The sequence below is a fragment of the Mobula birostris genome, chromosome 31, assembly GCF_030028105.1.
Source record: "Mobula birostris isolate sMobBir1 chromosome 31, sMobBir1.hap1, whole genome shotgun sequence".
NCBI lineage: Eukaryota > Metazoa > Chordata > Chondrichthyes > Myliobatiformes > Myliobatidae > Mobula > Mobula birostris.
The window spans coordinates 30,330,920-30,355,585 of record NC_092400.1 but is presented as its reverse complement, the minus strand read 5'-3'; the positions used below and the strand labels follow the sequence as shown (position 1 = coordinate 30,355,585).

Below are 24,666 nucleotides of genomic sequence, written 5' to 3'. Positions count from 1 at the left end.
TCAGGAAATTGATCTTGCAATGCAAAAGCTTTTTACCAGGACTTTACCGTACACAAGACAGCAATCAAACCTATTTCTAGGTTACTTGGTAATTATGCCAGAACAAGCAAGCACGCGCTCATTACAGATGTTAAAATGCTAGTTTAAAAATAATCCTGGAAAATGGCTATTTAATGCTGCAAATAAATTGAAGCAAGTTAAAAATCAAGTACTGTTATCAGGATATACCACAGATAGACAGTCATGACTCATTCGTACACACGTTTCACCACATCTCTAATGCTAACGAAGCACTGGGAGGTCTACATGAAGCCATCAGTGAGCTACTGACTACACCTCCTGATAGCTTTGTGGTGATTGCTAGTGACTTTAACCACACCAGCTTAAAGACTGTGTTCCCCAAATTCCGGCAATATGTGGATTTCAAAACCAAGGGAAACAACACACTGGACTTGGTTTATACCAACACACCACGGGCATACAAAGCAGTCCCCCGCCCCCATCTTGGCCACTCTGACCACATATCTGTCATGCTAACACCAACATATAAACCACTGCTTAAACGTGTGAGAGCAGAGAAAAGAGAGATAAGGGTCTGGCCAAAAGGAGCAGCCTCAGCACTACAAGACTGCTTTTTGCACACAGACTGGGGCATATTCAAAACAGCAGCCTCCTACGATGAGAATACAGACATTAAGGAGTATGCGGGGGCAGTCATCAGCTACATAGCCAAATGAACGGAGGATGTCACTGTGATGAAAACCTTCACCGCATGTGGTTATAAAAAGCCATGGATGACAACAGAGCTGCATTCACTACTGAAGGCCCGTGACACAGCCTACAGATCGGGGGACAGGGGTGTTTTGCTCAGCCAGGTCTGCGCTTTCACTAGGGATCAGGAAAGCGAAAAGGGCCTACGCGGGCAAAATACATGGACACTTCTGTGATGCAGGTGACACCAGACGGATGTGGCAGGGAATTAAAGCTCTGACAGACTACAAAATCAGGCAAAAAACTGATGACAGCAACACCTCTCTTCCAGACAGGCTTAACAATTTCTTTGTACGCTTCGAAGCATCAAACACTACAGCAAGGGGGAGAGCCAGTCCCTTTTTACCATCTAACCAGCCGGCTCCAATCATTGATGCAGAGCAAACGCGGGGGACCCTTGCCAGGGTCAACCCATGGAAAGCAGGAGGTCCCGACAACATCCCTGGACGTGTGCTCAAGGAATGTGCTGATGTATTAGCAGATCTCCTGACAGACATTTTCAACATCTCCCTTAGTCAAGCCATTGTCCCCAGATGCTTCAAAACCTCCACAATCATCCCTGTAGCAAAGAAATCAGTTGTAGCCTGTCTGAATGATTACCGTCCCGTTGCCCTGACACCCACAGTGATGAAATGTTTTGAACAGCTTGTCAAGCCTCATATCACAGCCAGCCTCCCCTCATCGCCGGATCCTCGACAGTTTGCTTATTGTCTAAATTGCTCTACGGAGGATGCAATATCCACCACACTGCACATAGTTCTCTCTCACTTGGACAACAAAGACACTTATGCCAGAATCCTGTACATTGATTTCAGTTCAGCATTCAATACCATCATCCCGCAAAGACTAGTGGAGAAACTGTCGCTGCTTGGCCTTAACACTGCCATGTGTCGCTGGATTCTGGATTTCTTGACAGAGACCACAGTCAGTCTGCGTTGGCAGGAACATCTCTGAATCCATCACACTGAGCACTGGATCCCCACAAGGCTGTTTACACTGCTAACACATGACTGTGCAGCCAGATTCAAGGAGAACCTGATCATTAAATTTGCTGATGATACCACAGTGGTGGGGCTCATCAGCAAAAATGACGAAACAATGTACAGGGTGGAGGTCAAACACCTAGAGAGCTGGTGCAGTGTCTTGATGCTTAATGTCACCAAAACCAAGGAGATGATCATCGATTTCAGACCGTCTCAGCCTGAGCACACACCCCTCAGCATTAGTGGCTCCACAGTGGACAGAGTGGAAAACATCAAGTTCCTTGGGGTGCAGATCTCGGACAATCTCACCTGGTCCAGGAACACCACTGGGATTGTGAAACGGGCCCAGCAGAGATTGCACTTTCTGAGGAAGCTTAAACAAGCATCACTCCCCACTAACATCTTAACTGCATTCTACAGAGGCATGGTTGAGAGTGTGCTGACCTTTAGCATCACAATCTGGTACTCCAGCTGCAATGCTGTCAACAAAAAAGCTTTGCAGAGGGTGGTTAGGGGAGCAGAGAAGGTTATTGGGGTCTCCCTAACTTCTGTCCAAGACCTCTTTCAGAGTCGATGCCTCCAGAAGACACGGTACATCATTAAAGACCCCTCACACCCTCTCCATGAACTATTTATTCTTCTGCCATCAGACAAACGTTACAGGAGCATCAAAACTAAACCCACAAGGCTACTAAACAGCTTCCTCCCACAGGCAGTCAGACTGCTATATAGCTGCTCTACCCGACTCTGCTTTGGACACTTTTAACTTGCACTGGACAGTTATAACTTGATTTTAACTGACATGTGGCTGTTGTGTTTTACTATTTATTGTTATGTTTATTATTTAGTGTTGCGTTTTGTTATGTTATGATTGCACTGCTCCTGGGAGACGCTGTTTCATTCTGCCCTGCAGAGCTGATGTACAGTTAGAATGACAATGAAGTTTTTTGAATCTTGAATCTTTGAATCTTAAAAATGGCCTGAGTGACAGGCTGACAGCTTATTGCTGAAAGAAATTATGTGAAAAATCTATACTTGATAGTTTCATGTTCACAACAGACTATACTACATAACTCCTACAGTAAATGAATAGTTCTTAAAATTTTTATCTCGATACATGAATCAAATTTGTAATCCAAAGTAATAGATTCTATATTCTGTTCTTTAATTGAAGCTAACATACTTAAAATGTAGATAAACACCATGAATATTTGTTACTCAATTATATTTAACAAGTGCGTTGGCACGTGGCCAAGTGGTTAAGGCGTTGGTCTAGTGACCTGAAGGTCGCTAGTTCAAGCCTCAGCTGAGGCAGCGTGTTGCGTCCTTGAGCAAGGCACTTAACCACACATTGTTCTGCGATGACACCGGTGCCAAGTTGCATGGGTCCTAATGTCCTTCCCTTGGACAACATCGGTGGCGTGGACAGGGGAGACTTGCAGCATGGGCAACTACCGGTCTTCCATACAACCTTGCCCAGGCCTGCGCCCTGGAAACCTTCCAAGGCGCAAATCCATGGTCTCACGAGACTAACTGATGCCTATATATATTTAACAACACATCTTTGAGAACGAGATGCTTGTCAAAAAAGTCAGTAAGACAGGTCCGACAACAGCAAAACAAAACTTCTGGGCACCAGTACAGGACCTGAACTCACTTGAAGAGCTGTATCCTTTTTAACAAAATATAAATTGTAAAACTTCCTTATTGTTTTCTGGTGAGGGGTAATGTTATAGAGTAATGAAGAATAGAGAGAGTGCAAAGGAGATTTTACAAGGATGTTGCCTGGATAGGAGGGCATGCCCTATGAGAATAGGTTGAGTGAACTCAGCCTATTCTTCTTGGCGACGGAGGATGAGAGGTGACCTAATAGAGGTGTATAAAATGATGAGAGGCATTGATCCTGTGAATAGCCAGAGGCTTTTTCCCAGGGTTGAAATGGCTAACACCAGGGGGTGTAATTCTAAGGTGGTTGGAAGTAGGTACAAGGTAGGTCAGAGGTAAGTTTTTCCACAGAGAGTGGTGGGTGCGTGGAATGCACTGCCAGCGACGGTGGTAGAGGCGGATACAATAGGGTCTTTTAAGAGACTCTTCGAGGTACATGGAGCTTAGAAAAGTAGAGGGCTATGTGGTAGGGAAATTCTAGGCATTTTCTAGAGTATGTTACATGGTCGGTACAACATTGTGGGCTGAAGGGACTGTAATGTGCTGTAGATTTCTGATTCTATGACAATATCATTAAAGCAGTAATTGTATTTTTTTAATTGCAACAACATATACTTTTGTTATTCTTTGATGGCTCCAGTGAAGTCATCTCCATCACCTGTACTTACTTTTGCAAATGTTTAAAAACACAGAGACAAAAATACTTACTATCAAGTGTGCGATGGTCAGGTGTAATTCAGTAACTCTCAATCAGTAAGAAAGTCATAAGTTCATGTCACAATGCACAAGGACCAATATCCGGGTTGACAGTGCAGTTCTGCATTGTTGAAATATGCTATCTATATAGAATAGTACAGCACTGGATGGCTACTGAGCCCACGATGTTGTCCTAACATTGATGCCACCTATACTAAACATCCTCTTCCTGTGTATGGCCCATATACTTCCATTCTCTTCATATCCCTGCATCTATCTAAAAGTCTTGTAACCTCCATCAAACCGCCTGCTTCCACTGCTACTCATGATAACCTATTCCAGGTGCAAATAAATTGACTTTAACACCATCATTAAATTTCCACCTCTAACCTTAAAAGCACACCCTCTGGTGTTTGACCTTGGGGAAAGCTTAGACAGTTAAACGCTAAGGGTAATAATACCAAATTAGACCTGGTTTGCTTGAAAAATCTGGACATAAAAGGTGAAATACAATGAAGAACAGATTTGAAGCTTTGACAGTGGAACACACGCCAAGCTAGTTGGAAGTTCAAAAAGGCAGTGGTGGATGTGTCTAATGAAAAAAAGGAAGAATGGATGAAAGATGAAAGTCTGGATCTAATGAAAGAATGACAGAAAAAAAAAATCACACCAAAGAACAGCGGCAAACATAAAACTTTGAACAAAAAGGTCAAGCAGAAACGTAGGAAAGTGAAAGAACAATGATTAAATGGAGAAATTGAAGAGGTAGAAAAACTGAAAATTCTGGGGATAAGTACAAGAAGGTGAGAAAGCTCACGGGTGCTAATTATTGTACATCTAGCAGGTGTTTGAAGGCAAAAGATAGAAAAAGCAGATATACGGGCTAGATAGTCTGAATACATTGCCGACTTGTTTGAAAATATGAGAGAGAAGCCAAAAATTACTAAGAACGTGGATGGCCCAGCAATTTTGAAACCAGAAGTTAAAGCAGCAGATAGGAACATGAAAAAGAATAAAGGTACCAGGACTGGATGGCATTGTTATAGAAATGATTCAAGCACTGGACGATGATGGGATTGAAAGACTGACAGATTTGCTGAATGAAATATATAATAGTGGGGAAATAACTGAGAAACTAAGCAAGTCAGCATTTATTGCACTGGCAAAAAAACCTAAAGCACCTGAACGCAAGTAACAGCAAACAATTAGCTTGATGAGTCATGATGTGAAAGTCTTGTTATGAGTCATCATGATGAAAGCAAGAAAAAGTATGAAAGCAGAGACTGCACAAGAGCGCTGCAGCTTCATTACGGATAGTGGAATGCGAAATGCAATCTTCATCGTTAGAATGGTTTGTGAGCATGCCAAAGAGGTCTAGAAAGACCTGTATCTATGTTTCATCAAATATACCAAAGTTTTGAATAGATGAGACATGAAGAGCTTATAAAAATCCTTCAGCACTTGGACATCGATAGGAATGATATCAGAATCATTAGAAATTTATATTGGGAACAAAGAGCAGAAATGAGAGTTAAGAGTGAGACAAGTGATTTTGTACAGATAGAGGAGAGTCAGACAGGGTTGTGTTCTCTCGCCTGACCTACTCAACTTTCATAGTGAGAAGATTCTAAGAGAAATTGTAAACGCACCTTCAGCATTCGAGCGATATTAAATAACAATTTCTATAAAGCATAAACCTCAGTGATGTGGTGCTACGTTCATTCCACACTACCATATGGAAGCAAATGTTGGACAATATCACAGCAAAATAAGGGAAGACTCGAGGCTGCAGAAATGTAGTTCTAGAGAATGATGAAAATATTGTGGAAGGACGGAGTAACAAATGAGGTAATGTTGTAAAAAACCAGAAAAGGAGAGAACTGATATCATCAATCAGGAAACGGCAGTTGGAACAGGAGAGAAAAGAGATGCTTGAACATCTTGCAGTGGCGGGAAAAATTTATGGAAGAAAAAGTCACAGTTAACAGCACAAGATATCCATGCGTTACACCAGGGGATGGGCAGACAAAAGTTTTGAAGAGTTTATTAGAACTTCTCAGATTAAAGATCATGATCGCCTATGTCAAACAACATGACACATCATGATTTATTTATTTACTGAGGTGCCGCATAGAAGAGGTCCTCTGGCCCTTTGAGCCACACTGTCCAGCAACCCCCGATTTAACCCTAGCATAATCACGGGACAATTAATCTACCAACCGGAACATCTTCGGACTGCGGGAGGAAATCCACGCAATCACGGATAAACTCCTTACAGGCTACAACAGTAACTCTGGGGAAAAGATTCTGACTGTCCACCCTATTTATGCCTCTCATTATTTTAAAAATCTCTATCAGTCTCCCCACAGCCTCCAGCACCCTGTCGTGAACAACCAAAGTTTTTCAAACCTTTTCTTAAAGCTCATAGTCTTTAATCCTAGGAAACCTTTTCTGCACCCTTTACTGTCTCCACGTCCTTCACATGATGGGATGACCAGAAATGCACACAATACTCCCAAGTGCAATCTGACTGACAGTTTATATACTGGCAGCGTGACTTCCTTACTTTTGTACTCAACATCCCCACCAATGAAGACAAACATGCCATACAGCTTCTTTACCACCATATCCACTTGTGTAACTACTTTTTGTGAACGATGGACGGACCCTAAGATTTCTCTGCATGTCAATGTTATTGAGGGCCCACTATTAACTGTATTCTTTCTCCTATCACTTGGCCTCCCAAAAGTGCAACACATCAGACTTGCCCAAATTAAACTCCACCTGTCACTTCTCTGCCCATTCCTGTAACTGATCAATATCTCACTGTATTCTCTGGTAGTCCTTCACACTGCCCACAACTCCACCAATCTTGGTATCATCTACAAGACCTGCTAATTCACCAATCTACATTGTCACCTAAATAGTTCATATACATCACAGACAACAGAGGTCCCAGCTTGATCCTTATTGAATGCCATTGGTCATGGACCTCCAGCCAGAATAGCATCTTTCCACTCCTACTCTCTGCATTCCAAGGGGAAGATAGTTTCAAATCCAAACTTGCAATTCACCCTGGATCCTATGCATCTTCATGTTCAGGATCAACCCAAATTTATCAAGTATCTTATTAAATTCCATGTAGATAATGTCCACTGCCTTCCCCTCAACAAGCACCTTTGTGACCTTAAAAAACTTAAGTTTGTAAGGCATGATCTGTCCCACACAAAGTCACAGTGACTTTCCAAATGTACTTAAATCCAGTCCCCCAGTATTCTCTCCAATAATCTTCCTCTCAGTAACGGGAGGCTGTATGACCTACAATTACCTGAATTATCCCTATTTCCCTTCTTGAACAAAGGCACAACCTTTACTACCCTCCTGTCCTCCAGAACCTTGCATGCTGCTTGTGAGGAGATGAAAGATCTTTGTCAAATTCCAGCACTCTCCTCACTTGTTTCTTCCAATATTTTCGGAGATATGCTATCAGGCCCTGGGGATTTATTCACCTTAATGTTTTCATAAAACCCAGCAATCTCAAAAATTCCCAGCACATCAGCATGCGCCATTCTGGTTTCACCACCCTTCAATTTCCTCTCCTTGGTAAATACAAGCATAAAGTATTCATATAGTATCTCAGATTTGACTCCAAGCACAAATTCCTTCCTTTATCCTTGAGTGAATCTACCCTCTCCTTAGTTATTTTTGTTTTCTTAAAACAGATGTAAAGTTTCCTGGACTCCTGCTTCCCAAGCATATTTCTTGGCCTCTATTGGCCTTCCTAAAGTCCTGCTTGAGCACTTCCCTGCTACCTTTATATTGCACATGGGCTCAGTCTGATTTTAGCTTCCCAAACTTTAATTGTGCTTCCTGATTGAATTTAGGACATTTTGGGTCATCCAAAGTTTCTATATCTTCCCAGTTTTGGAGGAGAATTCAAACTGTAGGACCCGACTCCCCCAAATGTATGCCAAATATGCTATAACAAAATTTTGAACAATAGTCAATGATATATCCGTTCCCAGGTCAATATTCATTCTTACATGAAATGCCCTAGCTTAAACTTAAAACAAAGTTTGCAAAAACTGGTAAGAAATAGTGAAAACACTCACTACTTTTGAGAATATTTTTTATAAAGGACAAGAACAATCCATGTCAACATAAAATATTACTGAACCACTGACCCAAACACAAACAGAATTTCAACCCATTGTTTTAGGTGGAGTTGGCAGAATGACTGAACACTAAGAGGTCAAAACGCCCAACAAAGCAAAATATACCAAAAAGAGGGGAAAAGGACATCCAGACCCAAGAAGTGAACTGCAAGAAGGTTACAATCAAAAATAAACTTTAGGTCCTGCTTTACATAATTTTCCTTAAGGGCAGTGTGGTAGTCACGTGGAAATAGAGCAAACACCAGTGTAATTTATGCTAATTTTTCAATAACCAATTCATGATTATTCTGGAGATACAACATTAGATTCTCAGAATAATACTCAAAACAAATAAATTGACTGTTGCTTTTGAGTAGCCCAGACAGCTGGCTCAGAAATTTCTACATATACTTCTGGGTGCAAAAATGCAAGTTGCTCTTGTGCAGATGAACATAGATTTCACAGGCAAAAGGCATGAGAAAATGTTTTTAAAATAGTGTAACAGAAAGCTACCTATTATGCAAACCCATTTTTAATACTGGATTTTTGATGGCAGATTTTATCAAATGTCTCAAATGATTCAGATTTAATACAAGGTTTGAAAAAAAAAATTCACTTTTATGTCCTAACTACATGAAATAGTCTAGTCCACGTAACATATGCTTCCAAGTTAACCCAAATTGCTTCAAACCCAATCTGCTACTTTATAAATTATTAGGAACATTCTTACTAATTGGCCATATAGTCAATTCACACCCAGCTTTAAAAAGTCGTAATCAAGGGAGAAAAATGGTTACCTTTGTCTCTCCTAGTGGTGGTGGCGGTCCCAATATCTCTCTCCAAGACTGTGTTAATTCCAGATCTTGGGATCCTTCTTGGCTCTCTTCATTCCCACCACGCCTTCTTTTGGTACTGATGGGGATAACCAGCTGTGGTCCTTGCTTTGCATTTCCTAAATCTTCCAGATCTTGAATCTCTGAATGCTGACTGCTTGTCCCACATAGATTGGATGTCACCTGAAGAACATTGGACTATTTTCAGGAAATATTCTCATATTAGATCTATTAAAGACATGCACATGGGTCCCCCTGATCCTAATGTAATTTTTTTCCAGGTTCAGAACATGCACGTGTTTCCATTTATGGAAATAAACAAAAATATTGTTTTCAAAAATATATTTATATTGAAAGAAATAAAAAGAAATTGAATGAACACGGGGGGAGAGGGGGGAGAGGGGGGAGAGGGGGGAGAGGGGGGAGAGGGGGGAGAGGGGGGAGAGGGGGGAGAGGGGGGAGAGGGGGGAGAGGGGGGAGAGGGGGGAGAGGGGGGAGAGGGGGGAGAGGGGGGAGAGAGGGGAGAGAGGGGAGAGAGGGGAGAGAGGGGAGAGAGGGGAGGGGAGAGGGGAGAGGGGAGAGGGGAGAGGATGAATGATGGTAATGATACAAAGGTAAGTAGTGGAGATTCTGGAAAAGTAATAAAAACAGAAAATGCTAAATGCTTTCAGTCACTCAGGGGGCAGCAGTGATTTAAAAACAAGAACTAAAATTACAACTAGATGTCCCGACGTGACAAAGATTCAGAATATGACTTATTTTAGAACTCAATACCATTTCTCTTCACTGTTCTGTGAAGGCAACTGGAGACAACATACCTGCCTGACTCCAGTGTTTGTGAAGAGCTCATTGATCTTCTTTTGTTTGTAAACATCATTTTTTTCCAACAATTTCTTATGAAGCCAATCAGGATGCCGTACCCGTGGAACAGGATTCTTCACCTAAAGGGAATAAGGTTTATTCATCAGACTAAATATAAAATGCATCAACATGTTTTCAACAGTTAAGAATGGTAGATGTAAATGTATCCTTGGCCCAACAGTAGGCATCCCAAGGCAGGGGGGAGAAAAAGACAATCTCTGCAAATTCTTCCAAATGCACGGGAGAGGCAAACAAACAACATCCCCAGTATTGAGGCTCTAGTTGTATAGTCAGTCAGCTATATTGAGCAGTTCATGTTATTTACTTAAAGAACCCACAAATCTGGAGTGGATGCAAGTCATTCTTGATCCCAAAGGATTTCCTAAGACTATATTTTTGTTAGACAAAGACTCTGCTACAAATTTCTAGATATATACAATTTTCAGTCATTTGAAAGAAAGCATTCAAAAGCTACTAACCTGCTGAAGGGCTGCAGGGATGGTGATAATCTTCTGAATAGCGTTGCCAAGACGTTCAATGTAATAATCCCAGTCAAGAATCTAGAAAAACCAGATTGATATTTGCATGTTGTTAAATTTAACTTGTTCTCCAAGTTAACAACAGGCCTATCATACTGCAGTTCTGACACTCATTCTGATTGCTGATCCTACTATCACTATTCAGCAAGTAAACCAGCACCATTGTACCTGCCAAGAGAAGGATTAATAATTTGGGTGTACAGCCAGCAGCAGTCACTTTTCCACCATTTGTTCAGAGTTATCCTGAGTTATTCAGAGTTCCGACTCTTCTTTTATATGCCAAGTTATCAATTTTTCCCCAACATTTTGGGCACATTCCACAATTCCCAAGTACCTCCTCGCCATTAACTCAGAACCTGGAAGAATGCTTTGAAATTATATTCACTTTTGCAAGAAGCAACATCCTAAAGTTCTTTTTTAAAAATAATAATTCATTAGTGAGCCTTCTTCAAAAATAAATTGCTTCCTTGTTAATTCTTTATATAATTTAAAATCAACCCAATGAGATGTTCACATACTAAATTTAACCGTTATCCGTTTGGTCATCATATCCAAATCCCCTCAATTTGGGGCGATATATTTGCACTTGTCAATGGATTTTCATGTCTGGTACAGCCATGTTGATGCAATACTTCTAAAACTCAAATAAGAACTAAATGATCAGTGGAAATAAAGTATAATTTTGTCAATACTTTTTGTATTTGTTCCATGAATCAGCAGCTTTCCTGCCCATATTTTGCTTTTGCCATCACAAACTAGTTTTGAAAGGCATGTAAGCAGACTTGAGCACTAATGTTAGGCGACGTGGTCTGGAGGGACAGCTCCACCATGTTATGAATTCGTGGCTGTACAGTTTAAGAAAGTGTGGCGTAATAATATTAAAAATATGCTGAATAAAGTATGAAGTAGCAGGACATTGCATCTGGGATGCAATGTATCAGAAAGGGAGGAAACTATGTGAGCATTTTTATCCAGAATGCAGTCAGCAAACTGTGGCTTTTGCATGTAACTCCAAACTTAATGGTCATGAATCTCAGAAATTCACTCCAACTATCTTTTTTTTTTTTTTTTACAGCTGCACAGACCAACCATTGCTCTGAGCAGGAAATTTTTACACGTCTTGAAAACTGCATCACTTTAAATTTTTTTTTGTAATATGCACACTAGGAATATTCAGAATGAAAACTAAAAAATCATACTTTTAACTTTATTAATTGAAGGGTATAATGAAATATAGTATAACAAAGAAAATTTTTCACATTTCATAAACTTATTTATCTTCATTCCAGCTGTGTGGCAACAAAGGCTATATGCGCAAGGACATTTCAGTTACTGCGCAGCCGCACACCTGAGGGAGCAGTGCTCCCCAAGGAAGGAATCTGATGACTTTGAGCACAAAAAACTCAAGGATTGCAGGTGAACACAAAGTTGATGTACAGCTCCAATCCAACTCAAAGGCAGACATGAAGGACCCACGGGCACATGTTTACATTCTAATTCTAATATTTTGTCTTAGCCCCATTAACAAACTTAAAAGTGGTTATATTTAAAAAGTGAATGCAGCAGGTTTAAACTTTGCTTTGCTCAATTTCATTTGGTAGTAAATAAATGCTTACAGTGAAGATCAAAGTCATCTTAATATCTTAAAGCTGTGAAACGTTTAGGTTTCAAAACGTTTCAATGGTACATTTAATGTCAGAGAAATGTATACAATATACATCCTGAAATGCATTTTCTTTGTAACCATCCACAAAAACAGAGGAGTGCCCCCAAAGAATGAGTAACGGTTAAGTGTTAGAGCCCCCAATGTCCCCCACCCCAGCTTCCCTCCCTCGCGTGTATAAGCGGCAGCAAGCAATGACTTATCAAAGGGATTCTCCAGTGAAACATACTAATCGTATATCGAGGTCCTGCAATGAAGGACTCTTCAACCACTTCCTCAGATAGTGCTTTCTAACACTTGGCTCTGCCTGAAAGATGGCCAGTGGAATTGCCCTGCAAAAGAGTAGAGTTTTCATTTATACTCAGCCTTTCACATCTTTAAATGTCCCAATGTTTTAAAACAAATGAATCTCTTTCCACTGATCACAGAAAAAGCAAATGAATAAATTGCTTTTGCTGATTTTAGTTGATAAATGAACTCTCTAACAAAATGTCAGTTTTTCTTTTTAAGTTCCACATGACAAGCTTTACTTTTCTGACAGATGAAATAGTTAAGAATGTTACACTCAGCACAAAATTACCAAGGATTAATGGGGACAAATAAGATTCATTTAATACCCAATATGTGACATTTTCCAGTGTTCTGTAAAACTCAAAGTTTCTCCATTCATTGCTCTGTCAACTTATCAGTCTAAAACATTCAAAATACTTTTGAATTCAATGAAGGTTGTGAGTTTTTTTTTAAAAAAACACTTTCAATGCACTAATACCAAGTATAACCAGTTCAAGCAAAAGATACAGAAAATTCATATAAATTTACAAAATGGTGAGGACTTCTTTTTCTTACCTTTCTGTCACTGGGGATCCTTCTGGTTTCTTGGAGATGACAAAACGACAACTCAGTCCTGCGTCTTTCACCATTTGGTCCCCAAGAAATTCTGCAAGCCGTTTGGCAGTACTGATTGAGGTGGACTTTTGCTCCCCATAATCTTCCAACTTACGAGACATTGATCGATTCTCAGAGATCAGTTCAAATAACTCTGTGTCAGGCATGTTTGCTGCCTACGAGACAAAACAATGGAGTAAGTCTGAACAAACCATCTACAACAGCTTCTTTCTCATTCATTATCACATTCCTATTTGGTAAAGAGTCGTTTCTTAGCTCTCATCAGGTGTCCGTATTATTCAAGCAACATTTATAAAATCGTCCTTATCCTTCAAAAAGCATTTTAAAACTGAAGACCAAAAGGTACCATTTAAATGCAAACTATTTTTGCAACAGATATTTTGTAATTCAACGGGTTTTTTTTTTGCACACCACAGTTCCCGAGAAGACACTAGATTGCATAGAGGGATAGAGTTTAAAAGTAGTAAGCGGGGACACAGCACATTTTGCATGCCACAGTTCCTAAGGAGATGCTGGACTGCATATAATTAAGTACATGGCAAGGGCAAATAAAAAGTTGGGTTTAAGTGGAGTGGCCATTGCATGAGTGGGGAGTCGTGGCTTTGGCTCATTGAAACTATAGTGAGAAGGGGTATAGGCCGTAAGTAGATTTTTTTCTATTGCTTATTCTTTCCTTCTTAATGAACATATAGAGCTGTGGGCATGCCAGGCAGAACAGTGGAATGCTCCTCTTGCAGGATGTGGGAAGGAAGGGAGACCTCCAGTGTTCTTGATGACTACAGCTGCAAGAAGTGCATCCATCTGCAGCTTTTAACAGACCGCGTTAAGGAGTTGGAGCTGAAACTCCATGAACTCTGGACCACTTGGAAGGCTGATGGGTTGATAGACAGGACATACAGGGAGACAGTTACGCCCAAGTTGCAGGACACAAGTAACTGGGTGACCATCAAGAGGGATAAAGGGGATAGGCAGCCAGTTCAGAGTAGCTCTATAACCGTTTCCCTCAACGCTTCGGATACTGCTATGGGAGATGGCCAAGCAGAGGAAAGCCATAGCAGTCAGGTCTCTGGTACTGAGTCTGGTTCTGTGGCTCAAAAAGGAAGGGGGAAAGAACAGGCTAGCTGTAGTGAAAGGGAATTTGTTGGTTAGGGGAACAGAAAGGAAGCTCTGTAGAATGTATCTGGCAAGTATGGATTGGGACAAGCTGTTTTCTGGCAAAGTGGGAGGCCTTCGAAAGTGAAATTTTGGAAGTATAGAGCTTCTATGTGCCTGCCAGAATAAAAGGCAAGGATAACAGGTTTATCAGGAAAACCTTGGTTTTTGTGAGATATTGAGGACCTGATTAAGAAAAAGGAGGTGGTGCCTGGCAGGTATAGACAGGAAGGAACAAATGAAGTACTTAAGAAGTACAAGAAATACAAGAGAACAATTAAAAAGCAAATCAGGAGGGCTAAAAGAAGACATGAGGTTGATCGAGCAGACAAGGTGAAGCAGAATTCTAAGGGCTTCATATATTAAAAGCAAAAGGATAGCCAGGACAAAATTGGTCCTCTAGAAACTCAGAGTGGTAATCTGCATAGAGCTGAAAGAGATGAGGAAGATCTTAAGTAAATGGATTTTTTTTTGCATGTGTATTTACTCAGGAGACAGACACAGAGTCTATAGAAGTGAGTCAAAGTGGCATCAACTACATGGACCCTATACAGATTACAAAGGAGAAGGCGTTTGCTGTCTTAAGGCAAATTAGGATGGCTAAATCCCCAGGGCCTGACAAGCTATTCCCTTGGACCCTGTGGGAGGCTAGTGCAGAAACTGCCAGTGCCCTAGCAGAGACATTTGAAACATCCCTAACCATGGATGAGGTGCCAAAAGATTGGAGGGTAGCTAATATTGCTCTGTTGTTTAAAAAACGCTCTCAGTATAAGCCACAAAATGATAGGCTAGTCAGCTAGACATCAGTAGAGAGAAAGTTATTGGAATGTATTCTAATGGACCAGATATAAAAGTATTTGGATAGACAGGGACTGATTAGGGATAGTCAACATTGATTTGTGCATGGCAGGCGGTGTCCAGCCAATCTTACAGTCTTTTTTGCGGAAGTTGATGAAGGCAAGGCAGTGGGTGTTGTCTACATGAACTTTAGCAAGCTCTTTGACAAGGTCCCGCATGGGAGTTTGAACAAGAAGGTTCAGTTGCTTAGCATTCAAGACAAGGTAGTAAATTGGATTAGACATTGGCTTTGCAGAAGAAGCCAGAGCGGCTGTAGATGGTTGCCTCTCTGACTGGAGGCCTGTGACTAATGGTGTCACAGGGACTGGTGCTGTCTCTATTGTTATTGGTCATCTACATCAACAACCTGGATGATAATGTGATGAACTGGATCAGCAAATATGCGGATGACATCAAGATTGGAGTGTAGTGGACAGCGAGGAAGACTATCAAAGATTGCAGTGGGCTGAAAAATGGCAGACAAGGTGAGCAGCAGGGTACTGAGGAGTGGGGTAGAACAGAGGGATCTGGGAATACAGACCCATAATTCTTTAAAAGTGGCGTCACAGGTAGATAAGATCGTAAAGAAAGCTTTTGGCCTTCATAAAATCATGTATTGAGTATGTTATGTTGAAATTGTATATGATGTTGGTGAGCCCTAAATTGGAGTATTGTGTCCAGTTTTGGTCACTTAACCTCAGGAAAGATGTAAATAAGATTGAAAGAGTGCAGAGAAAATTTACAAGGATGCTGCTGGGTCTTGAGAACCTGAGTTGCAGGGAAAGGTTGAATAGGTTAGGAATTTATTCCCTAGAATGCAGAAGATTGAGGGGAGATTTGATAGAGGTATACAAAGTTATGAGGGGAAAGATATGGTAAATGCAGTCCTGACGAAGGGTTCCGGCCCGAAATGTCGACCGAACTTTTCCACGGATGCTGCCCGACCTGCTGAGTTCCTCCAGCGTGTTGTGAGTGTTGCTTTGACCCTAGCATCTGCAGATTATTTTGTGTTTATGAGGTGGGAGCTTTTTCGCTCAGCAGGTAGTGAAAGCATGGAACAAGCTGCCAGCGCAAGTGGTAATTTCAACATTTAAGAGTAGGTTGGATAGGTACATGGATGGCAGGGGTATGGAGGGCTATGGTCTGGGTGTATGTTGACGGGACTAGGCAGATTAATGGCACAGCAGACTAGATGGGCCAAAGGGCCTGTTTCTGTGCTGTAGTTTTCTATGACTCTATGAGTTTAACTCCACAACAGCACCCTTGGAAATTAAAACTCCCATGCAAAGCACCACTCTAGAACTTTGGAGCTTGCAAAGAATTAAATGTTATTTGATGCAATACTAGCCTTTGGTTAGCAAATGATCAAAGAATTATTTGTAACCTGAAAAGAATTAACAACTCAAAGAAAATCTAAAAGAGTTACAGGTTGCTAAATTATTGTTTTCTTCAAGTGTCCCATAGGAGTTAATATTTGTGTATACTGTTTATGGTAGTAGATGAGTCCTTTAAATTCATCAAAAACATCGCAAGGACTTAATCCCTCATTATCATGTCTTTAGAAAGGATTCCACCTCCCCAGTCTAGTTATTTCTTTCAAAGATTGTGCTGGCCTGCCATTTGCTGTTGAGTTGTGTAACCACAAAAAAAAGTTAATGCAAAACATTGCTTGCAAGTTAGAATGTAATACAAGTTATTGAAAATGTACTAACTTCCATCCAAATGGGGTCACAATGCTGAAATCACTGCTTCAGTACCAACTACCATACCTTGCTATAGAGTACATCCAGCCAGTAATCAGCTACTTTGGCAACTGACGCATACACTTCCTCCAAAGTAGTGCCTTTCAGAAAGGCCTCAAACACAGAAGACTGAAAAATCTTGATGAGCTGCAATTCTCCGCGACGCTTCACTTCAAAACCTTTCAGTTCAGCTAGTGAGCCATCCTCATTAAAGACTGCATATCTGCCATGAACATATTAATCAATCAATATCACTCATAAAAACATACCCATGGCATTGGCTAGTAACAAGAATACAGTCCAAATAGGTTTTCTAGCTAAATAAATATCTTTCAAAGAATGGATTTATCAACCAGACCGTCTTTAGTGAAACAAGGGAAGGCATGACTGGGCTACAGGCCTCAGTAAAAGTTAAAGGAGCAAACCACATATGGGCTGAAACTAGCCTTGATAAAGCCACCTCAAGTGTATCTCTATCTCTATCTTAGAAAGGTCCATAGTAATAAGTGAGGATCAAGCTGCTCTAACTTACTTCCCAGGAGATGGTTGTAGATCGAGGAGAACCCCCAAAATTACACAGAGAATATGCAAACTCTACACATACAGTGCTGAGAGCAACATCGAACTGGGTTGCTGGAGCAGTGAGACAGGAACACTACCTGCCAAGCTACTGTGCATCTTTAAAAGCAGGCATTATTTCTTACAACTTTAGTAATATGGTCGTTCTTCTCAACAACAGAGTTTACATTATGATATCTATTTCTCACACAGTGCAGCTGAGCAGTGACATTAAAAGGAAGGCTGGCAAGTGTGGAATGACACTACAGCTAATAAAAAAAAAGCATCAGTCACCTCTTCTTGAGTTTTTTTCCTTCCTCTTTGGAAGCCGGCAGAATCATAGCTAGATATGGACCATCAACTTCAAAGAAAATGCTGTTTTCTGAGCGCGTTTCATAGGTCAGTGTTGCAGGGTCCATCAGCTCCTGGTATTGTTCATTGGTGAATCGCTCCTGTAACAGCAAAGTGTTTAAGTTCAGCTGCAGCAAAACACACTACCGAGTTCAGCCATGTTACATACCTGGTACATGAAATGAACAACTGGAGATCACACAGCCATCTCTTCAAATAATTATTCAGTTTATGCTAAATTATTCCCTTAAATAAAAACTACACACAAATCCATGAAATTACAATATACCCTTGGGTATTAAAAACAGTCTCTGTAAATTGTTTTTAAATATTTCATATGAGGATGGGTACAAAGCCTTCTAACTCAAACCACACAAACTGTTTTAACAAAAAATCAAACACAGATAAAGTGTAAGACTATTATTTGGTGTTTTTCTGTCAGCTATTCAGTTACTTTGTTACTCAGTGGCTTCTACTTGCCTTCACCAGGATATTTAACATGGCACCAGGATAAGAGATTGTCACTTTGGGCTTTTTAGGATTGTTCGACTTGATGACAAAGTTTTCCGGGAAAGAATTAGGAAGGACACACCAAATACCATCAGTGTCCAACTCCAAGGGTCGCCTGTGAAAAGAAACAATTCCTTTGTGTTCTTTTTTTTTTAAGTAGAAGAGGGCAATTTAAATTTTTAAATTCAATGCATAACACATTTTGCTCAGAAACATAGAGGATATTCCCCTTGAAACTCAAAAATATATAGTACTGTGCAGAAGTCTTAGATATAAAAATGAAAGGATGTTGGGAATGGTGAGGCTGGAGTGCCAAGTGAGCGGAGTGGGACAGGTGGCAGAGGAGTGCCAGGTGGGGGGTGGCACGCGTGCAGACACACCCAGCCCTGAGACACCAGGCAAGGTCATTTGAATCCAAATATTTGGTTTATTGATCATTGCAGAATGTTTTTCTGGTGCCTCCCACTCTCTTCCATTTTTTCCAACCACAACTACTTACTCCATGCCCCCTTCCCACTCTCAGTTCACAATAAGACACAGAATCAGGTTAATCATCACTCACATATGCCATGATATTTGGATTTTTGCAGCAGCACAGTGCAATACATAAAATCACTACAGTATTGTGCAAAAGTCTTAAACAAGCTATATATGCCGTATATGCCTAAGATTTTTAATCAGTATTGTACCAATTTTTAATTGTACCATTTAAAAATTAATTACTGAAATCATCAGTGCTCCTTTGATCATGCACTCATATGCATCACTCATATTCATGCTCCCCCACCACCCAATGGGTTAAATCTTCTGTTCTACTTATATTTCATCTTGAATGTCCCAGCATTTTTCTCAAGAATTTCTGGAGAATCTCCAGACAGCTGGAGAATAGTTCTACTCCCATCGCTTTAAATAAGGAAGCATTATTGATGAGAATGCATATTAATATTTCATTCCCAACATAAAAATAAAAAATACAAAAAATTGGAAGGGATTTAGGCAGACAACACATGGCTCAAGTGAGTCTACATATCATACTTCTGTGTTTGCACATATAGGAAGTGGACAATTCAATACTTGTTACAAACAAATTAAGATACCATGATTTGCTGCAATTTGGCAGATAGCAGGGGGAAAAAAAAGAGGAAGATTTAAGGAAATACAAATTAACTAGGCAATCCACTTTCCACAATCTTCTTACCCAATCTGCTCTATCAGTTCTCTTGCCTGCATGATAATATTAGCACCAGTGTGACAGACAATCCCAGCCATTTCCATGGAATACCAACGAGCTCTGTTACAGAAAACGTGTCGTGAAATTTGTTAACTCAGCAGCAGCAGTACAATGCAATACATGATAATACAGAAAGACAAAAAAGTAAATCAATTATATTATATATACTGTATGTATATTAAATAGTTAGATTAAAATCATGCAAAGGGGGGAGAAGCTGTTCCAAAATTGCTGAGTGTGTGCCACCAAGCTTCTGTACCTCTTTCCTGACAATAGCAATGAGAAGAGAACATGTCCTGCGTGATGGGGGTCCTTAATAATGGATGCCGCCTTTCTGAGGCACTGATCTTTGAAGATGTCTTGGAAACTACAGAGAATAGTACCTAAGATGGAGCTGACTAAATTTACAACTTTCTGTAGCTTCTTTCAGACCAGTGCAGTAGCAACACCCCCCCCCCCGCATACCAGACAGAATGCTCTCCACTGCACATCTATAGAAGCTTTCGAGTGCTTTAGGTGACACACCAAATCTCTTCAAACTCCTAATGAAATATAGCCACTGGCTTGCCTCCTTTACAACTGCATCAGCATGTCACTGGATCTAAATGCTGTAACTTCTTCCCTGACACTACTGAAGGAGGGATCAGAGGGCGGAGCAAAGTCAAGATGGTGCTAAATGGCGACTCCTTCGCTTGCATCTTTGGAAACAGCTCTATTTCTATCGTTCATATATCCTTTTTCCATTTTCGAGGTTCTTTTGAAGACCCTGATCTGGAATTACACTCTGACTTCGGTCCTTTGCGGGAATGGGACCTGCTCTCAGAGCCTCATGACCGGTCACTTTTTGATATCCCAAGGACACGGCCTGGAAGACTAGCACACCTTCAGGTTGCCGGATTTTCGTGGCTCTGGAGACTGGCTGATTCAAGGTTGGTGCCCCTGACTGAGGTGTGGTGGGAGAACATGGAACATGGGGAGTAGCAGGTTAGCTGCCGTGGGCTATGCATCCAGACACCTGAGCCCTGGGGCCGACTCTCTGGGTGCAAAACTCGGGAAAAGCGACACAACAGACTTTTAACAGTACAAAACAGCAAGTTGTTGTCATGTCTCCATTTTCACTGTGAAACGGGGACATGGGGGAGAGGGAGGGAGGGGGAGAGGGAGGGGGAGAGGGAGGGGTTGAAATTGCCATAAATTTCAATAGGTGAAAACCTTTGCACTAGCAAAAGAAAATAAGTTGACAACTAGGACTCTAACATCAAATGGATATCAAAGAGATCTTCTCAGTTAACTTGCAACATCTTCCCCACATTAGAGGCAATGAGGCATGATTTCAACATCACCTAAATTTGGGTTACATTATTATTATTGCTCATGCAGGCAAATTAGCATATGAGGGACATATTCAAGATGGTGGCTCAAATTGTGAGAGCATTTCTATGCCACAAATTAATTTGCAAATTTAGAGATTTAACAGACTTATGGCTTGTTGTTATTTCATAAATGCCTGAAAAGATCTGTGATGAAAAGCCATTCAGAGTTAGATTCTGACCTCGGTGCTATCTGTCTGGAGTTTGCATCTTTTTTCGGAAACAGTGTAGGGATTCCCCAAAGTGTTTTGGCTTCCTACCACATCCTAATGACATGGTAGTTGCTGGTTACTTCAAATAACCCACAAAGAATGCTGGGGTTGGGGTGAGGAGTGAAATTAATGGTAAGCATGAGAGAATTGACAATAGCCAAAATAATCAGGAAGTTGCTCCAAGAGCCTGCATCGGCTTTGTGGGCCAGGTGGCTTCTTACTATGTTTTTATCTTCTGAAATATTGCAAATCTAAGCTGCACCCTCAGAATAAGATACCACCAGCTGATATTCCACGCATTTTCTGTTGGATTTTAGTTGTAATAAGTCTTAATGCAAGCACTCATGAATTGTTTCCAGTTGGGTACTAACCCTTTGCGCATGACATAACCATAGAAGGAGTTTAGAATACATTTGTGTGCCAGCTGCAGGGACTCGTACAGAATCTCCATGTTCTTACAACGTTTGATCTCTGTAGCATCTCCAGACTCAATAGCAGCAGACAATTTCTTTTTCCACACCTAGAAAAGTTCAATAGAAATCAGTGATGGTCGAAAGTGGCAAAATTCAAAACTAACATTTTCACTATTGCCAATGCAATATTAAAGTGTTTCACAAATAAATCTTTGAAATGGGTTGGATCTATGGAAAAAAATCTGGCAAAACTGTGGGCCTCAAATGAGCATGGTCTGAAAGGCATCTCTCTGAACAGTCACTAAATTATATGTTTAAAACATTGGAGGAAGGATTTTAATTTAAAGGTCATCAATGGAAAGTGATACTTGCAACAATAGTTTCTCTTGAGATCAAAACTTAGGTCAAATTAGCCAAGAAAACACAAAAAATCCAAGAACTAGATCAAATATAGTTAAAGGACTGCTACAAAGGCAAAGTAAGAATAGGAAACTGAAAAGAAATTGATTGTGGATGTTCCAAAGTAATATCAAATGCAGTGGATTCCAGTTAATTGAGACATATCAGGACCGGTACATTTTGACCCAATTTAGAGGCTACCAAGGTTTCATGGAAATAGTTAAAAAAGTATAAAAAGACAAACTATCATTTAACTTAGTAACAAAATATGCATTTAAATGAAATACAGAACAAATGAGAATACTACCAATATCTCTACGGTATTATAACACCATGTATCAGTTTCTAAAAGTCAACAATGGGAAATTCAAATGTATGCTGCTGTGTATGTTGTGTCTAGGGAGGGGTGGCACCTCTGGCGAAGGGGCTTGTCATGTCCATTCTGGGGCAGCTCACTCACCTTTGGACCCTGTCGGGTACTCAGTTCTCACCAGTGGCTCCAAGTAGCTGTTTGTATGCAATGGCGGCCACACCCTGGTACACCCTTTCGACAGGTTGGCTAAACCAGATGAGGGTAGCCAGTGGGCCTCATATCCCAGTGAAATAGGAGCATGCCTATCCTAGCACTTGAAGTTAGCTCTGGCAAACTGGGCGAATGAGATCTGCAGTGAGATTCAATGGCCAAGAAGGTGGTTCTGCAATGCTTCATGTAGAACAAAGGGCATGTTAAATTCCACAAGTAGTCATGATTCTCCACGGCAACCAAAGACGACCCCATTTTGTGACAACTACTCATACCACTGGACCCAGATTTCCAAGGTGGAGAGTGTGGTACTGTCCCAATAAAGTTTTTCCAACTTTAAAACCTCTCCCGCACAGGTTTCACTGTCATCGTCGTATATGACAGACAAACAACACGTTGCCGTGTTCTTTTCATTGAATGTAAATGAACAAAATTAGCACAGGCACCTAGTGCAGATAATGGACTGCCTTAATACAATGCTTTTAATGATTGCATCCACCAAATCTTCACTTTCAATGCAACTTTCAGATTTTTATTAATACAGTACCTTCAAATCCTTCATAGTTCCTAACTTGAAGTAGTGAAATCATTTCATTTTCACTTTCTGGCATCTCCAAGCCTGAATAGTTCTGAATTGTCCTGCTGCTTCTATTTCTCACCAACTATGACAAAGATCACTGATTTTTTGAGCACAAATACACAAATGACACTACTTAAAAACATTTCTTGACATATGGTGCAAGGTAGGCCCTTAGAGCCACACCACCCAGCAATTCCCCAATTAAATCCTAGCCTAATCATGGGACAGTTTACAATGACCAATTAACCTACCAACTGTCTTTGGAATGTGGGAGGAAACCAGAGCACCTAGAGGTAACCCACACATTTGTGGGAAGAATGTACAAACTCCTTATTGCTCTAAGCATGGAGTAGTGTCTTAACAGGCACACAAGTTTACGCAACTGGTGCTAGTTAGAAATTACCTATCAACAGTCTGCTATCCCAATTAAATGACATAGTGTCCCAAATAAACAAAGGGAATCCTGGCTATTTTTGTGATTAAATTTTATTCTTTCAGGGTTGCCCCAAAAAAGTGGCAGTCCTGATAAACCGAAGGACCAATTAACTGGAATCTATTGTACTCCCAAAAGAATTCTTTACAGACATATCAATAAACTGATTGAGCATAGTACAACAACAAATGATAAAAGTGAGAAGAAAAAAGGTCCTTGCCTTATGTGAGCCCTTAAATTCATACCGCCTGTCACGGAAAGCTCGCACTGTATCAACGTAAAAGGAATTTTCACGCTGGCAAATTGTGGTTACTCGTTCCTCTGTTCTAGTGATATGAATTTTCTTGTAAGCTTTGCGACAATAGTCTGAAAAATACAGACAGAAGTGTATCAATTATCAGACTGTGCCACAAGTTACAGAAATTGAGCAAACATTGGAAAGACATTGAAAATATTTGAACAGGAGTTCACCAGCTTGACTGATTTTGACCGGAGAAGTTTTGGCATGGTGTTATTAACCTCAGCAGCTGGGTCAAAGAGATTGCCATCTCTTTCCTACTTGCGTTTGTGCATTTACAAGAAAATGAAAGCATTCTAAACTGAAAGTATTCAGACATGCACAAATATGCAGTAAGTAAAAAAAATACCTGCCAATCTCTTCTTTTCATACTTTGCCTGTTCTTCACGAGACAGCTCATGAAAAGCTTGCGGTTGGCCATTTGGAAAAGCAGGAGGAAACTTCTCAGATTCAAGCTGCTGTTGAATGCGATGGTACTCACTGCGTGAGGCAGGCACTGCAAAGGCAAAATACAAGATTTTGTATGCTATTTTAAATAGCTTAATTAATGTAAATTAATACCTTGCTGAAGATTGAAGGATTGTCAGTTTGTGGTGAAATATGCAGTTCAGAGGAACACATCGATATCTACTTTTGAGTTGTCAGATACATTCTAATTCAGTCTTATTTAGCAAAGTGGCAATGCGACTAACATGATGGTAGGTCATCTCCACACAAAGATGAATCTTTGCATAAAGGAGACCGACCATCATGTTGGTAGCATTGGTGAGTCTATGCCCCAGCAAGACAACATGGGTGTCTATCTCCCTTAGGTTGACCGAGGAGATTGAGGGTAGGTATAGTAATCCTTTGTGTGGGTTCTCACACTACACACTGTAGGCCTGGACAGCCAGATTGCTATACGGTGATTACTCAAAATGTAACTAAGTCAGTCTCTGTATAGACATTAAAGTTGCCCACTAAGAGAAACTTGCATACTATTTGAA

At 40.6% G+C, this 24,666-nt stretch overlaps 1 protein-coding gene across 2 annotated transcripts in view; it reads right to left on the bottom strand.

Moving 5' to 3' along the window:
* pole (polymerase (DNA directed), epsilon) overlaps positions 1–24,666 on the bottom strand; it is a 134,670-nt gene that overhangs the window by 56,810 nt on the left and 53,194 nt on the right. For both annotated transcript variants that reach the window (XM_072247599.1, XM_072247598.1), the window contains exons 19-30: positions 24,030–24,176; positions 23,603–23,748; positions 21,406–21,554; positions 19,420–19,512; positions 18,192–18,336; positions 17,655–17,812; positions 16,830–17,025; positions 13,012–13,226; positions 12,395–12,497; positions 10,443–10,523; positions 9,921–10,043; positions 9,067–9,285 (exon numbers count right to left, since the gene is read on the bottom strand). In XM_072247599.1, coding sequence (XP_072103700.1) covers positions 9,067–9,285; positions 9,921–10,043; positions 10,443–10,523; positions 12,395–12,497; positions 13,012–13,226; positions 16,830–17,025; positions 17,655–17,812; positions 18,192–18,336; positions 19,420–19,512; positions 21,406–21,554; positions 23,603–23,748; positions 24,030–24,176 — 1,775 coding nt within the window. The remainder of the gene's footprint in view (positions 1–9,066; positions 9,286–9,920; positions 10,044–10,442; positions 10,524–12,394; positions 12,498–13,011; positions 13,227–16,829; positions 17,026–17,654; positions 17,813–18,191; positions 18,337–19,419; positions 19,513–21,405; positions 21,555–23,602; positions 23,749–24,029; positions 24,177–24,666) is intronic.